This window comes from Oryza glaberrima, chromosome 10, assembly GCF_000147395.1.
Source record: "Oryza glaberrima chromosome 10, OglaRS2, whole genome shotgun sequence".
Taxonomy (NCBI): Eukaryota; Viridiplantae; Streptophyta; class Magnoliopsida; order Poales; family Poaceae; genus Oryza; species Oryza glaberrima.
This window is the reverse complement of record NC_068335.1, coordinates 13,022,141-13,040,089: the sequence shown is the minus strand read 5'-3', so window position 1 is coordinate 13,040,089 and position 17,949 is coordinate 13,022,141. Positions and strand designations below refer to the sequence as shown.

At 40.3% G+C, this 17,949-nt stretch overlaps 1 protein-coding gene and 1 long non-coding RNA gene across 5 annotated transcripts; one reads left to right on the top strand and one right to left on the bottom strand.

Annotated features, from left to right (window-relative positions):
• Positions 1-270: 270 nt before the first annotated feature.
• Positions 271-4,852, bottom strand: LOC127753532 (uncharacterized). 4 transcript variants are annotated; one of them, XR_008012594.1, is made up of 4 exons: positions 4,625-4,852; positions 4,213-4,271; positions 3,230-3,890; positions 271-3,136 (listed from the first exon to the last, which is right to left on the bottom strand). It is a non-coding gene; the product is annotated as an uncharacterized LOC127753532 (long non-coding RNA). The 4 variants fall into 4 exon arrangements; XR_008012593.1 differs by having other exon boundaries at positions 271-3,712; positions 3,794-3,890; XR_008012592.1 differs by having other exon boundaries at positions 271-3,890; positions 4,175-4,271.
• Positions 4,853-7,226: 2,374 nt separating this feature from the next.
• On the top strand, positions 7,227-16,846 carry LOC127786383 (F-box/LRR-repeat protein 15). Its single transcript, XM_052313781.1, has 17 exons — positions 7,227-8,043; positions 9,617-9,878; positions 9,963-10,095; positions 10,754-10,853; positions 10,933-11,130; positions 11,217-11,487; positions 11,603-11,701; positions 11,782-11,870; positions 11,972-12,071; positions 12,178-12,348; positions 12,633-12,785; positions 13,624-13,784; positions 13,856-14,054; positions 14,403-14,866; positions 14,949-15,012; positions 16,166-16,255; positions 16,349-16,846. The coding sequence occupies exons 1-17, from the start codon at positions 7,637-7,639 to the stop codon at positions 16,424-16,426; spliced, it is 3,039 nt and encodes a 1,012-aa protein (XP_052169741.1). The 5' UTR covers positions 7,227-7,636; the 3' UTR covers positions 16,427-16,846.
• Positions 16,847-17,949: the final 1,103 nt, after the last annotated feature.

Sequence of the window (17,949 nt, the reverse complement as noted above, 5' to 3'; positions counted from 1 at the left end):
TTCGACCACAACGGCTCGTCTTCCTCTTCGCTCGCGTGCTGCGCATCGTCGTCAACCCCCGCAACCGCGAGTACTTCCTGCTGTGCAACCGGTTTTCCGGTACCCTTGGTACGTGTTCAGCATGTTGGGCATATTCGATCTGTTCATATTTTATTATCAGTTTACATGTGTAGATCTTATGATGCATTTACGTTAGTTTACATATGCAGTGTCAGGATTTATTTATAAAATAAATTAAATCATTATCTGCTTATAAACCCTCGCCGTAGATGATGGAGTGGTCGGCGAGCCACCGATCGAATTCGTCTACAAGCTCGGGCCTTGGCCGGCAGCCCAGTGAGTTCATCAACCCTATGCGAAGGCACGACGAGCTCATCAGCCCCATCCAAAGGCAGTGCTGGCTTAGCCACCTCTCCACAGTTCATAGACCGGTGTTGAATGCACGATTTGCGCCAAGGCTGTCTAACCGGGTGAACCAGCCATTTGGAGTTCATTTTTTTTTAAAAAAAGAAAATGCTGGGACATTTCATTCTCGAGGACAATTTCATCAATTGGAATTGAGCATCTGAAATTTGTTACTTTTGATATTGGTACGGGAAGAACTGATAATGATGGGTTGCTATCATGTTGTGTTGATCTTGTTTATATTGGGGCTAAACCAAATCAATTCATGTGCAAGCTACAATTCACCAACCGACAAATATGTTTCACACAATCAATCTCTCATCTTGTCATGTATTTTAAGGATAACTAGTAATCGTGCACGTACGAGGTACTTTCTTCACAATACATATTCTAAGATAGCCATATGTCAGCCTCGATCCTCCTTTTTTTTTTCAAAGTCCCCGAGTCCCTCCAAATTGCTGAAGCCAAAAGCCCAATGCAGTGCAGATACAAGTTCAGCCCGCTACTTTGTTGCATTCTAACTGCGATGCCCCAAGCTTCCTTTATGGCCATAGCACCTGATTGTTACAATAGCTGGTGAGAAAGGAAAATGATTGAGGCTGAGTATAGTTCCAAACTTTTTCTTCAAACTTCCAACTTTTTTATCACATCAAAACTTTCCTACACACATAAACTTTCAACTTTTCCATCACATCGTTCCAATTTCAACCAAACTTCCAATTTTGGCGTGAGCTAAACACACCCTGAATTATACCTCACCATCGGCATCTAGCTAAAAAATCACAATCAACAGGTCGTTATTAGTGGATGACATTCACGTTTGCACAATTTAATTTCTGAATTTAAATTATTCTCCACTGGACATGAAAATGTCCAGACTATATATCAAAAAGTGCCAACTTAAGTTGTGATCACTATTTGCTCCTAAAATTTGTGAAAATAGAATAATTCCAATTATAAGATGTAAATGAATAAGTAGAGCATGCTCACCTTTCCTAGAAAACAAAGAGCCCATGCGATACCTCAAGCCCTCAACATGCAGAAGAAAGAATAGAAATAACAGTGAACGGATCTTCTAACTTTTGTAAAAGGATCTTCTAACTTTTGTAAAAGGGAAATGCTATTGTCTTGCAAAACCAATGAACAGTGTAAAATGTTAGCAAATATTATTAATTCAGTAAGCTGCAAGCTGAACCAGAGGAATGGAATGTGCTGATCATAATACCCTGCTTTGCGCTAAATCTAGTGTATCCATAGCTTTATGCTGATGTAAAGTTAATCTACTGAATCATTTTATCAAGCATTTGTTGAATACAATAATCAAGTGGAACTTCGCTCCTCATTCCAATGAGCATGGATATTTATCAGTGGATGAGACTCTACTAATGTTTATGCAATTTAATTTCTAAAGTTTAATTGCAGCTCATAGGTTCCCTAAATTCGTGCGTATTTATAGAATCAGGTTAGGAAGCAAACTATAGACATACCTTTTGCTTGCTCTACCACTTCAAAATTGTAGTTTCTTTTCCTTTCCCACATTACAAACCAGATATTACCCAAAAAAAAAAAAAAGAAACCCATGACAAAAAAAATACAGGGACATTAGTTGAGATTAACTGCATAAAAAAAATCAAGATTAGAATATAAAAAACATTAAGACTATTTTAAGTTTCACCACGTTGCTCATGGATACCATGTTTTTATCTACATAAATCTTTGACAAAGTTGTAAAAGTACGACATGTGTTTTTCAGTAACCATAAGGTATTACAAGGTCATGTACTAAGACACTGAATAATTCTAGGAAAGCCGAATTAAAGGTCATGTACTAAGACACTGAATAATTCTAGGAAAGCCGAATTATGTAAAGATGAAAGTTACCCCACACAGCCATCTATTTTTATTCAAGAAACAGTTTCAATGTATCTTCAGCATTTCAGCAATCAACAAAGGTCCTTGTTGGACTCAAAATCCTTGTCATCAGTCATTAGCGTAGGCAAAAAATCTTGATGAAAATAATGCCCTGAGATGCTGAGAAAAAAAAAATAAAGTTGGCTGTTGCAGATGTAATTTCCTAAGAATCATATACATGTTCATCAGGTATTTTAGTTGATGCATTGACACATGGAACATCTATTACTCACCAAGATATATGCATATACGGCCTGAAAAGTAGTAGAGCAAAAGATTAGTTTAGGATTCTCCTAAATATATGGTTTTTCTCTTCAAGAAGTTGGGTATTCTCCAGGGATCAAAGACAAATGTTATATATTTCTCAGTAACTACTAACAAGAATAGTAGGATGGCTTCATAGTGATTAGTGGTAATCATCTGGATTACAAGCAAATTTAAATCCTCCAGTGATCTCAAAACATCACATTACCTCCAAACAACGAAAAATAATAATAGAACCAGCCAAAATTTTCCTCCTATAATAGGCTTTGATTTGACAACTTTTGCCGCTGCAAAATTAAGTCATTTGGAAGCTGAAATTATATAAGTCTGCTAGATTAAAGATTTTCCGTAAAACACGAATCCTTGTTGTGTACTTTACGCAATCCTTGTTGTAAAATGGGATCTAAAATCTAAGAAACCACCTGAGTGTGATGTGATAATACCTGAGGTGCAGTACTCAACTTCTCATATGTAAGCATAATTTTATCTGCTCCTAACCAAGAGATGAGCAGACTAAAAGAAGATAATTATACTGCTGACACCAGCCACGCTGTCGGCTGAACATGACATGAAATCAGCATTAGTAAAGTTCGGAAGAAAGAATGGATGCAAATCAATTGATAGGGGCTGCACAGTTTCAATAGACATACCTCAAGTCCTCAACATACAGCGCTGGTATATATTATCTCGACTCACTTAGCCCCAAAACATGCTTCCTCGTTTAACCTCTCCTATCCTTAGCTTTGGTAAATTGACCATGTTGTTCTAGACAAATGGCCCTCCAATAATTGTTTTATTCCGTAGCAATTATGGTACTAAACTATGTGCCATGTTAGAAGTCTAAACCTGGACATCACATTTGTCTGGTGACAATGTACTTGAAATTGTAACCTTGAATGTTTACTTAAAGAAAAATGAAGTTACATACTGCGATTTTTTTTGGCAGAGATAGTTGTTTTGCTGCGAACTTTAGGACCAAGAATAATATCCATATCCAATCAAAGAATATATTTTTTTTGCCTATCTTGTTGAGCGACAAATCAACTTCTTCTAGATTACTAAAAGCATGGACGCACCTGATGTGGATTGAGAAGAGGCAAGGGCACAACAATTGTGAAGATATAGAAGACCATCTGCGCGAAAAAACAAATTGGAGCAGCATCACCAATTAAAACAACAAGCATGACTATTAGATCAGCACACAGCCATGGTACCTGAGCTGCCTCGTCCTGCTCTCCACCTCGGAAATCCCTATTTTGCGAACAAAATAACAGAATGGGAGCACCTCATGTCCTCACCAACACGGCATCTCTGAAATTGTGCAAGGAAACTACTGATGAGAGATCGATTGTTGCTTCAGATTTAATTTAATTTGGCACATGATCCTTCTATGGCAGCGCTTGCCAGTATTTCCTCTCGAGTAGCTCATGTGTTTCGCTCGTCAGCGTGTAATTCAGGTCATCCAACCATATGATCATGCAATTAAATCATTCAGACATGAAACAATGCATTATGAACTAAGGGACATAAAGAAATTCAGTCTTATGAAACAAAGACATTAATGGTGATGTGAAACAACAAAAACCTTGCCTTACTCAAGCTCTAAGATGGTCTCTGAAGAAGGCATCATCACCTGCACGTAGTATCTTCAGGATCTCGATTAGGGTCTCCGTGGGCTGAAATTGAAGCTCCCTGGGAGAGTAAATAAATAATTTACTTCCATAGTAGTCACATTTTGAAGATTTCATTTGCAACAGCAGCATCATACATTTGCTTCCATAGTAAATAAATAATTTACAGCAACCGTTGTTAGAAATTTTATTCAAAAGTTCACAAAAGAAGATCACCTCAATGTAATGTAATTATTTGATTGTTCACTAAATTCAACAAAAAAGGAAAATCATGGTCACTTGTTTTCAGATCGTGTTTTCAATGTTTTCAACTACCAAATGCTACAGGCCAATGCTCAAGGAAGAAGATTAAAATTTCCACACGTATGGAGAAGATTAGGGATTAGGGAAAGAGACAGGATTTGAGGGACTTACTTGATTACTTGATGAGGGGCCGATGCCTGCTCCGGTGGCGGCTCCGAGTGAGAGTCCGACGGATCTCCGGCAGACTTCCGGCAGAGCTCCGGCGAGGGGAGGAGGAGGCGCGAGCGAAGAGACCGGTCGCATCGGTGGGGATGGGGAGAAGAAGGACCCGGCGGTGGGGAAGAAGAAAGACCCGGCGGGGAAGAGGAGGAGCGAGCGAGGAGTCGAGGAGAAGCGCGGTGTTCGGGGATGAGGAGCGAAGTCTTCGCGCTAGCAATCATCGGGTGCCAACAAATCGTGCGGTGGGAAAAAAGTTGCGCGCGGATGGGCGGCTCAGATTAATCCGAATGATTTGGCCTGTAGCATTGGAGAGAGGCAACTCCTCCTTTTTAATATTAGTATAGATTTCAATTAGCAAATCAGCAGCGGAATAACAATAAACACATGCACACAAGACACGATGATTTACGTGGAAAACCTCATTGATGTGAGGAGTAAAAAACCATGGAACCAACGGTCTACTCTAAACTTCCACTATAATCAACAAATAGGTACAAATGGAGTCTTCTCTAGAACATCTAGAGGCACATCACAACATCAGCTATAACATCAAGTTACACACTTGGTATCACAACATCAACCATCAAAACTAACAAGAGGTATATCAATAAACAATTAGAGAAATAGTATATTTTTGTCCTCTTTGGTTCTCAGACGAGATATCCCAAACCATGTATGCAAATTGTATGAGGCAGAAATGATGGTCTATGAGTCCCTTCCAAGCTGTCCAAAAACAGCCCATTTGGACACCGTTTGACCCCTCGAACTGACATTCTACCAAATGTTGTACAAACTGTAACTGCAGTAACTCGACCTGATAAACTACTATTCAAATCCGGTGCTCTTCTCAACCAATCCTCACACAAACTAACTAGATTGAAGTGCTCAAAGTGAGGAACCAATCCAACCACATATGAACCTCCAATCGCTAACTTAATGAAGATTGGGTAAGAGCCACCAAGCTTAACAAACTGCAAATCTTCTTCTCCACTCTCCTCTCATTTCTCTTCTGTTTTTCTAGTTTCTTCTCCTCCTCAATAGCCGCTACTCTCTACTCTTTCAATGGAGGCTCACATTTGTTGGACTTTTGGGTTGCAATGGGCTGAGAGCAAAAGCTCCATGTGGAGAAAAATTTAGCCCAATAGTTCATTCGTTTGAGAGAGGACGCATCAACTAGATTATTTTTTCCCGTATGGACGAAAATCCGACGGAATTTATTTTGTTGGTAATTTTGGTAACCGAAAAATACGGTTTGCTTGCTTTTAGACACTAAATTTCGCTGTAATTTTGGTAACCGAAAAATAAGGTTTGCTTGCTTTTAGACACTACGTGATATCTCATCTCCTCTTGGACACTAAAATCGTACCATTATTCATGTTCTAGTTAGCAGCAAATCAACATGCTTACTCAATCTGGCACTAATTCCGAGATTATGGAAAAAAAGTTTTATCCTCTGCCAGCAATCAGCAATTCAAGAGGTTCATCCTTGCTCAAATACAAGGTTCATCTTGCTCGGTTGCACGGGTAAAGGTTGAGCAGTTGCACGTGTAAAGGATTTTGGCCTGGTTTAGTCCCTAATTTTTTTTTCAAAAACATCACATCGAATCTTTAAACATATTCATGGAGCATTAAATATAGATTAAAAAAACTAATTGTACAGTTAAAGGGGAAATCGCGAGATGAATCTTTTGAGTATAATTAGTCCATAATTAGACATAAATGCTATAGTAACCCGCATATATTAATAACGGATTAATTATAATCAAAAGATTCATCTCGTGGTTTACATAGCTATAATGATCGAATATGCTAGTAAGAAATTCGAAGAGGATGGAGGGGATATCCCAATTAAGCTAACGCTGGATTCTACTCCCATACTGACAGGTGGACCCCCACAGGGGCTAATTTGGTAGGCGTCTACCTACCATTAACGGCGGGAAGTCAAACCTACGCCATCACGTAGCTGACCGCCCCGACCACATGCTCACTGACAGGTGGGCCCGGATCGGTACAGGATTGCGCAAACACACCGGGAAACAGCACACCCCCGTGAGGGACACCGTGGGCCCACCCTGTCCCTCCCCTGTCTCGTGCGCGTCTCTCGGCGGTCAAAGCGCACGTCAGGGCAACCCAGGCACACGACGAGCGAGCTGTACCAATCCTACCCACCCAATGACATGTGGGGCCCCAGTAAAATCGTTCCCACATGTCTGTGACGCCACGGAAAATAAATCGAAGCAACGCGCACCGACCTGACGCGCGCAACATCTCTAACGCCGCTGACAGATGGACCCCACGCCGTCTCGCCGACCCCCCTGGCCCTCTCATCCCGTGGGCCCGCGAACAGCACGGCCCCTCCTGTCATTGGCCGCGGGTACTCGAAGAGTCACGTAGAAACGGGACGAGATGAGCAAATGCAGTGCACCCACGAGAACCCCGCCACGTATCACTGATACGTGGGCCCAGTAACCGGATGGCCCCACCTGTCGGCGGTCAGATCCGCCCGCGATACAAAAGGGCCGCGCCTTCCCATTTCCACGGCCCGAACAGTCTCTCTCTTCTCTCTCTCTCTCTCTCTCTTCTCCCCGAGAGCTCGCGAGGCGAAGCCGCGGCCACCGGCGCTCGCGCAGCGCGCAGATCCGCGCAGCCCGCGCGGCCGTTGGCGAGAGCGGCTGTACGGACGCGGAGAGCCTCCCCGCGCCTCGCGCGCTGAGCCGGAGGCGGGCGCCCTCCACCCCCACGCGCGCGCGGAGCCGCCCCGATTCGGACAAATCCGGTGGAAATTCGGCGGCAATCGGGGGATTTCCGGTCGGTGGTGAGTGGCGGCGTGGTGTGGTGGGGTGGGGTGGGGTGGGGTGTTCGGACTCGTTCGGTGGTGGCCCGAGGAGACGCGGAGGGTGTGGGGGGCATGGCGGCGGAGGTGCTACTAGGGTTAGGTTTCCTCGCGGTGGTGTAGTGGCGACGATGGCGGACCGGGGGAGGATGAAGGGGGTGGAGGGTGGCGAGGGAGGGAGTGGTGCCGGGGAAGGGGCGGAGGAGAGGGACGGGGAGGCACGGGAGGAGCTGGAGCTCGCGCTGTCGCTGGGGCGGCGAGGGTGGCATTTGCCGGCAGCGCGGCGCGAGCCGCCGCCCCCGCCCGCGGCTATGAGGTGGACGATGCCTCCTCATTCATGGGACCACGACGCAGCCGGGAGCTCGCGGGCTGCGACACACGTCCCTCCGCTTAGGTGTCGCGACATTTGGCACGGAGACAATGATGCAGGGGGCGCTATAGAGGGCGCGGAGGAGGGAGACGAGGAGGACGAGGAGGGAGATGAGGATGGAGACAGGGATCTGCAGAGTAAACGGCCCAAAGTGCGCGGCTTCGGCGAGTAAGTTGCTTCGACCGTTACCTTTCCTATTTTGCTGTTTTGCATGCTTGTTTGTTGTGTTCAGAGTTTTAGTGGAGTTTTATTGCTGATCTCATGTAAACTAGTAGTTTGTAGTTAAACCCTATCACGTCGATATTGTAATTTGGAGCAACTCATGGATGCCATAAGTAAGTTTTTTGTTCTGTTCAGTGTTTTAGCAGAGTTTTATTGTTGATCTCATGTAAACTAGTAGTTTGTAGTTAAACCCTGTCATGTTTATATTGTAACTTGGAACAACTCATGGATGCCATAAGTAGTTTGAAGTCGCGTTGGGAGTTTTTTATCAAACACGCTTATTAGAATGAAAATAGGATAAATCCAATTTACTCCCCAGAACTATAAGATTGGATAATTAACCCCCTGAACTATTAAAAATGGTTCACTTTACTGGTTATTTACATTTCTTTTCTTTGTTTCTCTCTATATCAGTCGTATTTTAAGCTTAAATTTTGTAGAGCCATAGATGACACCTTTATCAAAGTTTTAAAATTGTCCCAAAATTTTTCTTGACTATCTGCTTGAAATTTAAAACCTCTATGTTTAAATTAGTCTCAGTGCTTCCAACCTATGTAAACAGTGATTAAAAAATTGAAAAAATGTTGAGAGATAAGTTATAATGCATATATCAATCCCACCAAATTTTATTGCAAAAATGACCTATATAGAGAGAAATGAAAAAGAGAAATGTCGTTACGGAGTAAGGTGAACCATTTTCAATCGTTAGGGGGTGGGGGGGGGGGTGTAAAATGAGCCGAAAATTTGTTTATGGGGTTAGATGCTCAGGTGAAAGTTTGGGGGGAGTTAAATGGACTTTTTTCATGAAAATAATGAGGGAAACAGTATATAATTGCACTTGTAGATGTTTTATTCTGGTTATTGGAAATACTGATACCCCTTGGATTGGTAATTGACTGCTCTGCCTGTGGTTGATGCACTTGTTCCCTATTCCCTTAAATTCATGTTAGTACGTATTTTCTGCTGCAGAGACAGCCTACATAAACTTACTTGCCTAAGTATCCTTCTGGAAGTTTTGTAAGATTAATGTGGACATCTAGTATTCCTTCTTTTCACCATTCTTCCTTTCTGAACTATGACTTGCATCCCATTTACGTCCTTCAGATAATAATACAGTAGATCAATATTGATTGCAGCCATGCTGCCAGAATGATTGGCAATCAATTTTTTGTATTACTGTTTTACAATTGTGAAAGAAGCAAGATGTTTGCCTCCCCCCTCTCTCTTTTGTGAAAGAAGCAAGAAGAGGTGCTACCTCATAAGTAAACCTTGCATAGATTATCTGATATTTTAGTATTCACATTATGTAGATTATTCCAGGTAGTTATATCCTACATGATTTTCATACTGTTGTAGGTTAGGGCTTATCTTTCTCTGTGGTTGGCAATGGGTATTGATAACCTTGTTTTGCTGAACAGTAGTGGTATTTTCTTTTTATGTGGACTTGGTCATGAAGTACTTCTTTTTGCTTACCACTCTTCATGTACATAGTGAGTAAACATATTCTTCCTTTTTGCAGAGAAAGCCCACAACATTCTGGTGTAAATGCTTCCTTCTTTGGCTTGGAATCAACACATTTCCCTGGTTCTGATGAACATGGCCATTTCAAGCTCTCACACTGTCCAGAAAATGAATTAGATTTTGGTTTGTCGCTTTTCCCAAATGATGGTGTTAATGAGAACCCAGGGGATGGCAATGTTGGTGATGTAGAAATCTCAGGTGGAGAAAATTCTGAAGATGTTGAAATAAGAATGGATCTATCTGATGATCTATTGCACCTGGTGTGGCGCTTGTTTCTTTTGCACTTCCTCTATATGCAAAATGCTTGGTTGAAGTATACTAATTTGTTAAATATGCTATTACAGATATTCTCTTTCTTGGGTCAGAGGGATCTATGCAAAGCAGGTGCCTCCTGTAAACAGTGGCGCTCTGCTAGTATGCATGAGGACTTCTGGAAATGCTTGAAGTTTGAGAATACTAGGATATCTCTGCAAAACTGTATGTCATTTGGTTGGCTCTTTTTTATTCTTTTTAAATACTATAATTCATATGTGAAATTATTTAAATGTTGTATGGATTTCAATGGCATTTAGGCGTGAGACAGCCAGATAGGGATTGTTGACAGAGATTTTTCAAACTATTACCCAATTATCGTATTCTTTTATTACTTGCTTCTTTGGTTACAAGGAACACAACTTCTTTACCTAATGCTACAGAGGCTTGGATGGATCTAAGAGCTTTGGGATCACATTATCTAGCTCTCCGAATGGACTTCCATCTATGTTATACTTACATGATGTTAATGATTAGACATACTTTAACTTTGCTGATAAAAGTACAAATATAGAGGTGATGATGGAGTCTGGTATCAACTGCTAGAAATTTGCATTTGGCTGTAGTGAAAACCATCAAACAAATACAATTTTATTTGGATTGAATAAAACATGTTGATTGAAACCCATTATTTGTGATTTATAACTTCTATTTACTAAAATGGAATTGTTCTCTGCTGTTAAGCTACACTAAGCATATGTTCTTTTTCTAGCTTATACACTACAACTGTTTAGTCATATCCATTTCATGTCTGATTGTATCCCTCTGAATTATTACTCGATATTGCTGACATGCTTTATCACCCTGTTGTTGACATTTGCAGTTGTTGACATTTGCCATCGTTACCAAAATGTGACATACCTAAATCTGTCTGGTGTCCCACATGCAGAATTACTGGTGATGGAAGCGATAACATGCTTAAGGTTTTCTTCCGATTCTATTTCATTAACCTTTGATGTGATAATTTTGTCCTCGTATTTATCAAAAATGGCACTTTTCTAGGCATCTCAAGACACTAATAATGGGCAAAGGGCAGCTGGGAGAAGCATTTTTTCAGTTGTTGTCTGAGTGCCCATTACTGACTACTCTGACAGTTAGTGATGCATCCCTCGGGAGTGGCATTCAAGAAGTAACCGTTAATCACGATGGATTACATGAACTTCAAATTTTGAAGTGTCGTGCACTCAGAATATCTGTCAGGTAACAAGCTTGTTGCAAATACTTCATATATATAATATGTTCATGTGTCTTTTGATCTTTTCAATATATGTTGTTTTATCATCCAGATGTTCCCAGCTTCAAATACTCTCATTGAGGCGAACTGGCATGGCTCATGTATCACTCAACTGTCCCCAGTTGGTTGAATTGGATTTTCAGTCCTGCCATAAACTTTCTGATAATGCCATTCGCCAAGCTGCTACAGCTTGTCCGCTGTTAGCATCACTAGATATGTCATCTTGCTCATGTGTTACTGATGAGACACTGCGTGAGATAGCTAATTCATGTCCGAATCTCTCTGTTCTTGATGCATCTAACTGCCCAAACATTTCATTTGAGGTTTGTTTCTCTTTATCCTGTGTTCATTTTGTGTTTGATGGATCTTGTCTGCCACAGTATGTGAATTTGAAGCATGTGTCTGACTTTTATTCTGTTTATTTGCCTCCATAATTAGTCGGTAAGGCTTCCTATGTTGGTAGACCTGAGACTACTAAGTTGTGAGGGGATCACGTCTGCTTCCATGGCTGCAATAGCTTACAGTCGTCTGCTTGAGGTAATTATTTAGTTCTCCTTGTAATGGTTTTCTACCTTTTGTCGTAAGTACTAATGCAGCTTCTTTTGGAACTGTTTCAGGCATTACAACTTGATAACTGCAGTTTGTTGACATCTGTGTCTTTGGATCTGCCACATCTCAAGAACATAAGTCTTGTTCACCTGCGCAAGTGAGTAGGGATTGCTTTTGCTTTGTCTCTTTTAGTTATTGCTGTTTATTTTTATGATTGTTCCCCATTCTGTAATATGGTTGTTGTAAATGCCATGTTAGGTTTGCTGAGTTGACTTTGCGAAGTCCTGTTCTTTCTTACATTAAAGTTTCCAGATGCTCAGTACTTCATCGTGTTAGCATAACATCAAATGCTCTTCAGGTCAGCTCTTATGTTTGTTAAAAGGCTGAATTTTTTTACTCTGTCTATTGCTTTCTGCGCTGACCTCTTAAACAGACATTACTGATCAGAGACTTTGTGGCTGCAGAAATTGGTGTTGCAAAAGCAAGAGAGCCTATCAAGTTTGTCATTGTTATGCAACAACTTGATCGATGTCGATCTTAGTGACTGCGAATCATTAACAAATGCAGTTTGCGAAGTTTTCAGTGATGGAGGTGGTTGCCCATTGCTCAGATCATTGATTCTTGACAACTGTGAGGTATGCCACTTCAAATTTGCATCCTCTTTACTTTGGACAGCCAATACTCAGTCATACACAATAATGATTCTGGCTATCCAGCTTTTCTTGACTCATTATATATATATATATATATATATATATATATATATATATAAACATGGCTGTTGATATACATAAAGCATTAAAGCAATTTGTCAGCCTATGCATGCCTACTGTTTTTGTGTATTCAGATAATAAGAGTTATGGTAGTGAATTGTTGTTCTTATTAAGTTGAGTTATGCTGATTTTCCCTCTTGTACCAGAGTCTGAGCACTGTTGAACTGAATAGTAGTTCCATGGTCAATCTCTCTCTTGCTGGTTGCCGCTCCATGACATTACTAAAACTTTCATGCCCAAATCTGCAAAATGTGAATCTTGATGGCTGTGATCACCTCGAAAGGGCGTCATTTTGTCCAGTAAGTGTACCATTCTTTTTTATCTGTTTAGAAGGTGCAAATATATTTTCTTTGGAACTAGTTTTGAACATTCAGCTTATATGAACAGTTGTTTTTTATTTGATGTTGATTGTGTTGATTCCTTAGAAAGAATAGTGGGGTTTGTGATATTCATTCATCTATCCATATAATAAGAGCATATCTTGTAATTTGCACTTCTGTCACAAATTACAATTATTTACCGATTAATTAATACAGGAATGGTCAAATGGGATATCAAACAAATGTTTGTTGTTCATTACTGTGCTGCTTTGTTAATTTACACCTTTTTAATATATCTTTTCCTTCCTTCCATCACATGTATTCATTGTGCTTGATTGTACATGAATTGTAAGGCTCCCATCGGATGGCCTAATAAGCCAAAGAAAAAGCCAAATTTTGAATTTTCAAACTTAATTTTGATATTGATTTTGAGATATTTTCAACGTAGTTTCTTTTTCAGCATTGGCTTTTAAGTCACTAAGAACACATATATAAAAGTTTTACCTACAAATTCATTTTTATTCCCTAATAAGCCGTTTTGGCTTATTAAAAAAAAGCGAAACGATGGGTGCCTAAAATAATAGCTAGTAGTTTATTTTTGGGCTAGCAATTTGATTTGTTCAGGAACCCTCGTTTGTAACTTTTAGGAACTCTGATTTGTCAGATAACCCTCCTTACAAACATCTATGAACTGTTTTATTGTGGTCGTCCCGTAAGATAGGGTGAGTGATTTTGCAAAATGGATTGTGGATAAAACGAATGAAAGTAATTTTTTTCTGTTTATCTATCAATTCCTTCTGACACTGGCATCTTTTAGGTTGGTCTTGAATCCCTAAACCTTGGAATATGTCCAAAATTAAGTGATCTTCACATTGAGGCCCCAAAGATGTCTCTATTGGAGCTGAAGGGTTGTGGTGTTCTTTCCCAGGCATCAATAAATTGCCCTCGCTTGACATCCTTAGATGCCTCATTCTGCAGGTTGTGTCATCCTTCATATTTTTCTTCTAAACATCACTGACTGGTGCTAACTAGCTATTTTGTGTCTTCAGGAAACTAATGGATGATTCACTGTCTCAAACAGCAGAGGCGTGCCCGCTAATTGAAAATCTTATCCTGTCATCATGTCTATCAATTGACCTCAATGGATTGTCCTCTTTGCATTGCCTTCATAAGCTGGCCTTGCTTGACCTGTCATACACATTTTTGACCAACTTGAAGCCTGTTTTTGACAGTTGCCCACAGTTAAAGGTGTGTGTGGTTAGTTTGTTGTACTATTTAAATCATTTTTTTAGTACATGTCACATAGCAAATGAAAAACCTTGGCCCAGTATGTTTACTATGTGATTTTAACATATCACTGCTGGTCTGCTGCATATTTTAGAATTATTGTGTTCTGTAATACTGTTTGAAAATACTTGCGATGAACTTATACAATGTATTGCATTTATTTATTGGGGTGTCTGTAGCAGTTCATTTTCATGCTATCTTTCAAAAATTCTTTATTTTGAGGTTTATTCTACGAGAACCATTGGAAATACATATTTTAATGAATCATTGAAATGGCTATTTTCTGACCTTATGCACTCCTATTGGCAGATCTTAAAACTTTCGGCTTGCAAGTATCTCAGTGATTCATCATTAGATGCCCTATACAGAGAGGGTGCACTTCCTATGTTGGTTGAGCTAGATCTGTCCTACTCATCCATTGGGCAGACTGCAATCGAGGAGCTTCTTTCATGTTGTACAAATTTGGTTAATGTGAATCTGAATGGATGCACAAACCTGCATCAGTTGGTGTGTGGGTCAGATGACTGCAGTTCTGGTGACATGCCTGTTGATGTTTGTCCACCTGATTCAGCACCAGTGAGGAGTGAAGAGATCAGTGAAAGGTCTGATCGTCTGCTTGAAGTTCTGAATTGTACTGGTTGTCCAAATATTAAGAAAGTCATCATCCCTTCAATGACAACCTATCTACGCCTGTCTAAAATCAATCTTAATCTGTCCACAAATTTAAAGGAAGTGGATTTGACATGCTCCAATCTTTATACTTTGAACCTGAGGTATTATCATTGTGCATTTCTGTACCGCCCAAGGTTTTATGATGTATTATTTACTTACAGCATATACCTGTATCTTTCCCAGCAATTGTAGCTCCCTGGAGGTTCTGAAGCTTGATTGCCCAAGACTGACAAATCTCCAACTTCTGGTAGAGTATTCTTTGGGCATCCTTTATTTGAACTCTTGCTTCTGCTTCTGCTTCCACCCTTACAAGCAGCTTGCTTTTTCACTGTCCTTCAGAGCCATATCTCCTCTGACACTGGCATAATTCAACTTATACAGTTTGATGGCTTGGCTACTTTGCTTATGGGAGCTTGATTTAAATTTTTTCATTGTGGATTGTGCTTCCATGATACACAATTTTATGATGACTAGTGCTTTGCCCGTATGTATCGACATCTAAAAGAATACAGAATAATGATTTTATATGGTTTAGTTTTTTCTATCCAGGCTTATTAGTCGGTTAATTTTGGGAGGGGGCTGTAGGTGGGAGTGGTGGGCCTGGTTTGGTTTTATGGAGGGTTTTTTTTTTTTGCGCTGCACTCGTAGGAGAGGGTGGGAGGACGAAGACTCCGCTTCTAAGGTAGTAGAGATATGAGGCAATGTACTAATTGGTTAGTACCTTGGGATGCTTTTAATGTTCAAGATGACTTGTGCTCAAAGTACATTGGTAGATAGTACAAAACCTTGGTTAAAGTCTGGTTGATTTTCTGTTATTGAACTTATGCTGCTTGGGATGATTGACAAGTGTTTGCTTCAGTGCTTAATATTGATACTTTTTCCCTGATCTCAAATGTTTTTTTAACTAATTCGCTAAAGGCACATAATACTAAGATATTCAGTAGATTTTTCGTCTAACATAGGAGTATATGAACTGTGCGCAGACTTATACAGTGTTGGGAATTTTCTTCATGTCTCACTTGAATTACTAACTTCTACTCCCTCCATTTCATATTATTTATGTCGCTTTGACTTTTTTTCCTAGTTGCACTTCTTTAGGTTTAACCAAGTTTATAGAAAAAAAATAGCAACACTAAATTAGTTTAATGAAATGTAATATTGAATATATTTTGATAATATGTTTGTTTGTGTTGGAAATGTTACCATATTTTTCTATAAATTTGGTCAAACTTAAAAAGGTTTGATTAGGAAAAAAGTCAAAACAAATTATATTATGAAACAGAGGGAATAATATATGCTCCATATTGTGGTCTTTATTTATGTATCAGCTTAGTCATTGTTTTGTATGGTGCTCTATTATAACAGACTGTTGTTTTTTTTCCAATATCAATCCCCTGCAGGCATGCACCATGTTGCAAGATGAGGAACTAGAATCTGCAATATCGCGCTGCAGTGCATTGGAGATTCTCAATGTGCACTCTTGTCCAAAGGTAAGCATTAACATTTCGAGTGTGTCCTAATCCAATCTTGTGTGCCTGTAGTGTTTAAATTTCTTCTAATCGGTTTATTTTTATTACGAACAGATAAATGTGCTGGACTTTAGCAGACTGCGTGTGGTTTGTCCAAGCCTCAAGCGCATCCAAAGCAGCCTTATCACATAATTTGAGGCTGCGATTATTTCGAGGAGAGTTATTGAGGCAATAGTTTGCATCCGTGCGGCCCCTTCCATGGACGCGGGTGATTCTAGCTTAGATTCAGAAACAACAACAAAAAAGAAGCCCTTCATGGCACTCTTGTACATACTAGTGGCGGCAGCATCACCATTATATTTAATGGCAACGTATATTAGGCGCCAGGGGGTGACGCGAGCCGCTTCTCAGTTGATTCTCGTGCGGTAATAAGTAGTACCATCTAGCTGAATCCTGGTGGGTGTTCGAACTTGTAATTGTTTCTTTTTCCTTTTCTTTCCTCCTGTATTCCGCTCCTATGGAGCGATCAGATCTGTATTCCGGTTTACATATGCGTTAATAATCATCTTGGTTGGATCTGAACTAAAAAATGCAATGCTTGATTAAATAGTACATACATGATGTCCAGCTCTGACTGAAACAGATTTGGTCTTCACAGTCAAACTCAAAATGGAAATGATGCTGTTTCCTATCCCTCTGCTTGTGCTTGTGCAGCAGCGGGAATGGCACAAGATGTTGACTTTGATCGGTGCTCTGCTCTGAGCTGTTGCTACGCTGGCTGATGAAGAGAAACTTGTATGATATACAGTATCATCTGTGCACTCCTGTCACGCAAGCGCGCACGAGTGCTTTAACATGATTGTTGCGAGTTGTTCGACGATGCGTGCTCGATGCTAAACCAAACGGGAAGACGACGGCGGCCGTCGCCATCGCTCTACCCTGTAACGATGAACCTGATTTTTGGGGGGCCAGTCTGCTATCGCTGCGACCGTGATGCTTTTGGTGATAGAAACTATGAATCTGACATCGAGCTAATCTACTGTCTCTCCGCTGCGCTACGCTGTTATCAACTGATTACTAGTACACTTTTCGAGTGCGGAAAAAAAAAAATGCTCGCATGCACTTCTGAGCGTTTGTCGTATAAGATATGCTCAAGGAGACTTACATATGATTAACATCACAAAAATCTTATTGAAAGTTTGTATTGAGTATGTATTAGTATCGAATCCAAGAAAAAATATTGGATCCTCCCATACTAATAGTCTAATTATTAAGTAATATAGCGATTAATATGAACTAAAGCAGGCTAGAAATAGACAAACTATCCGGTATCCGATGTATACCAGGTAAGGTACATGTAGGAGTACCCCTGTATCTATATATGATTGTAAGTACGAGAATTTAAATCCTAATCCGTGGAGTGATGTTTCCACCTTTCACACCTTCAGTATTATCCTTGTTTTGATGTACAACTGCTTAGATAGGGAAACATTCAGCCTATTTGGATAAATGGGGACTAATTTAATCCAAAACCCTGTTCAGACGTCATGTGTTTGGAGCCGTGTCAAAAGAGGAAAAAGGGATCACAGATCATTTGATGATCTAAACAAGAACTTCCCTCAGCAAATCGCGCTGGTTGGAGGAAGTAACTGGCTGCCACCGATAGTTTGGACCGTACTTATCATTGACAAGAAAGAAAGAAAGGGGAAAATGAC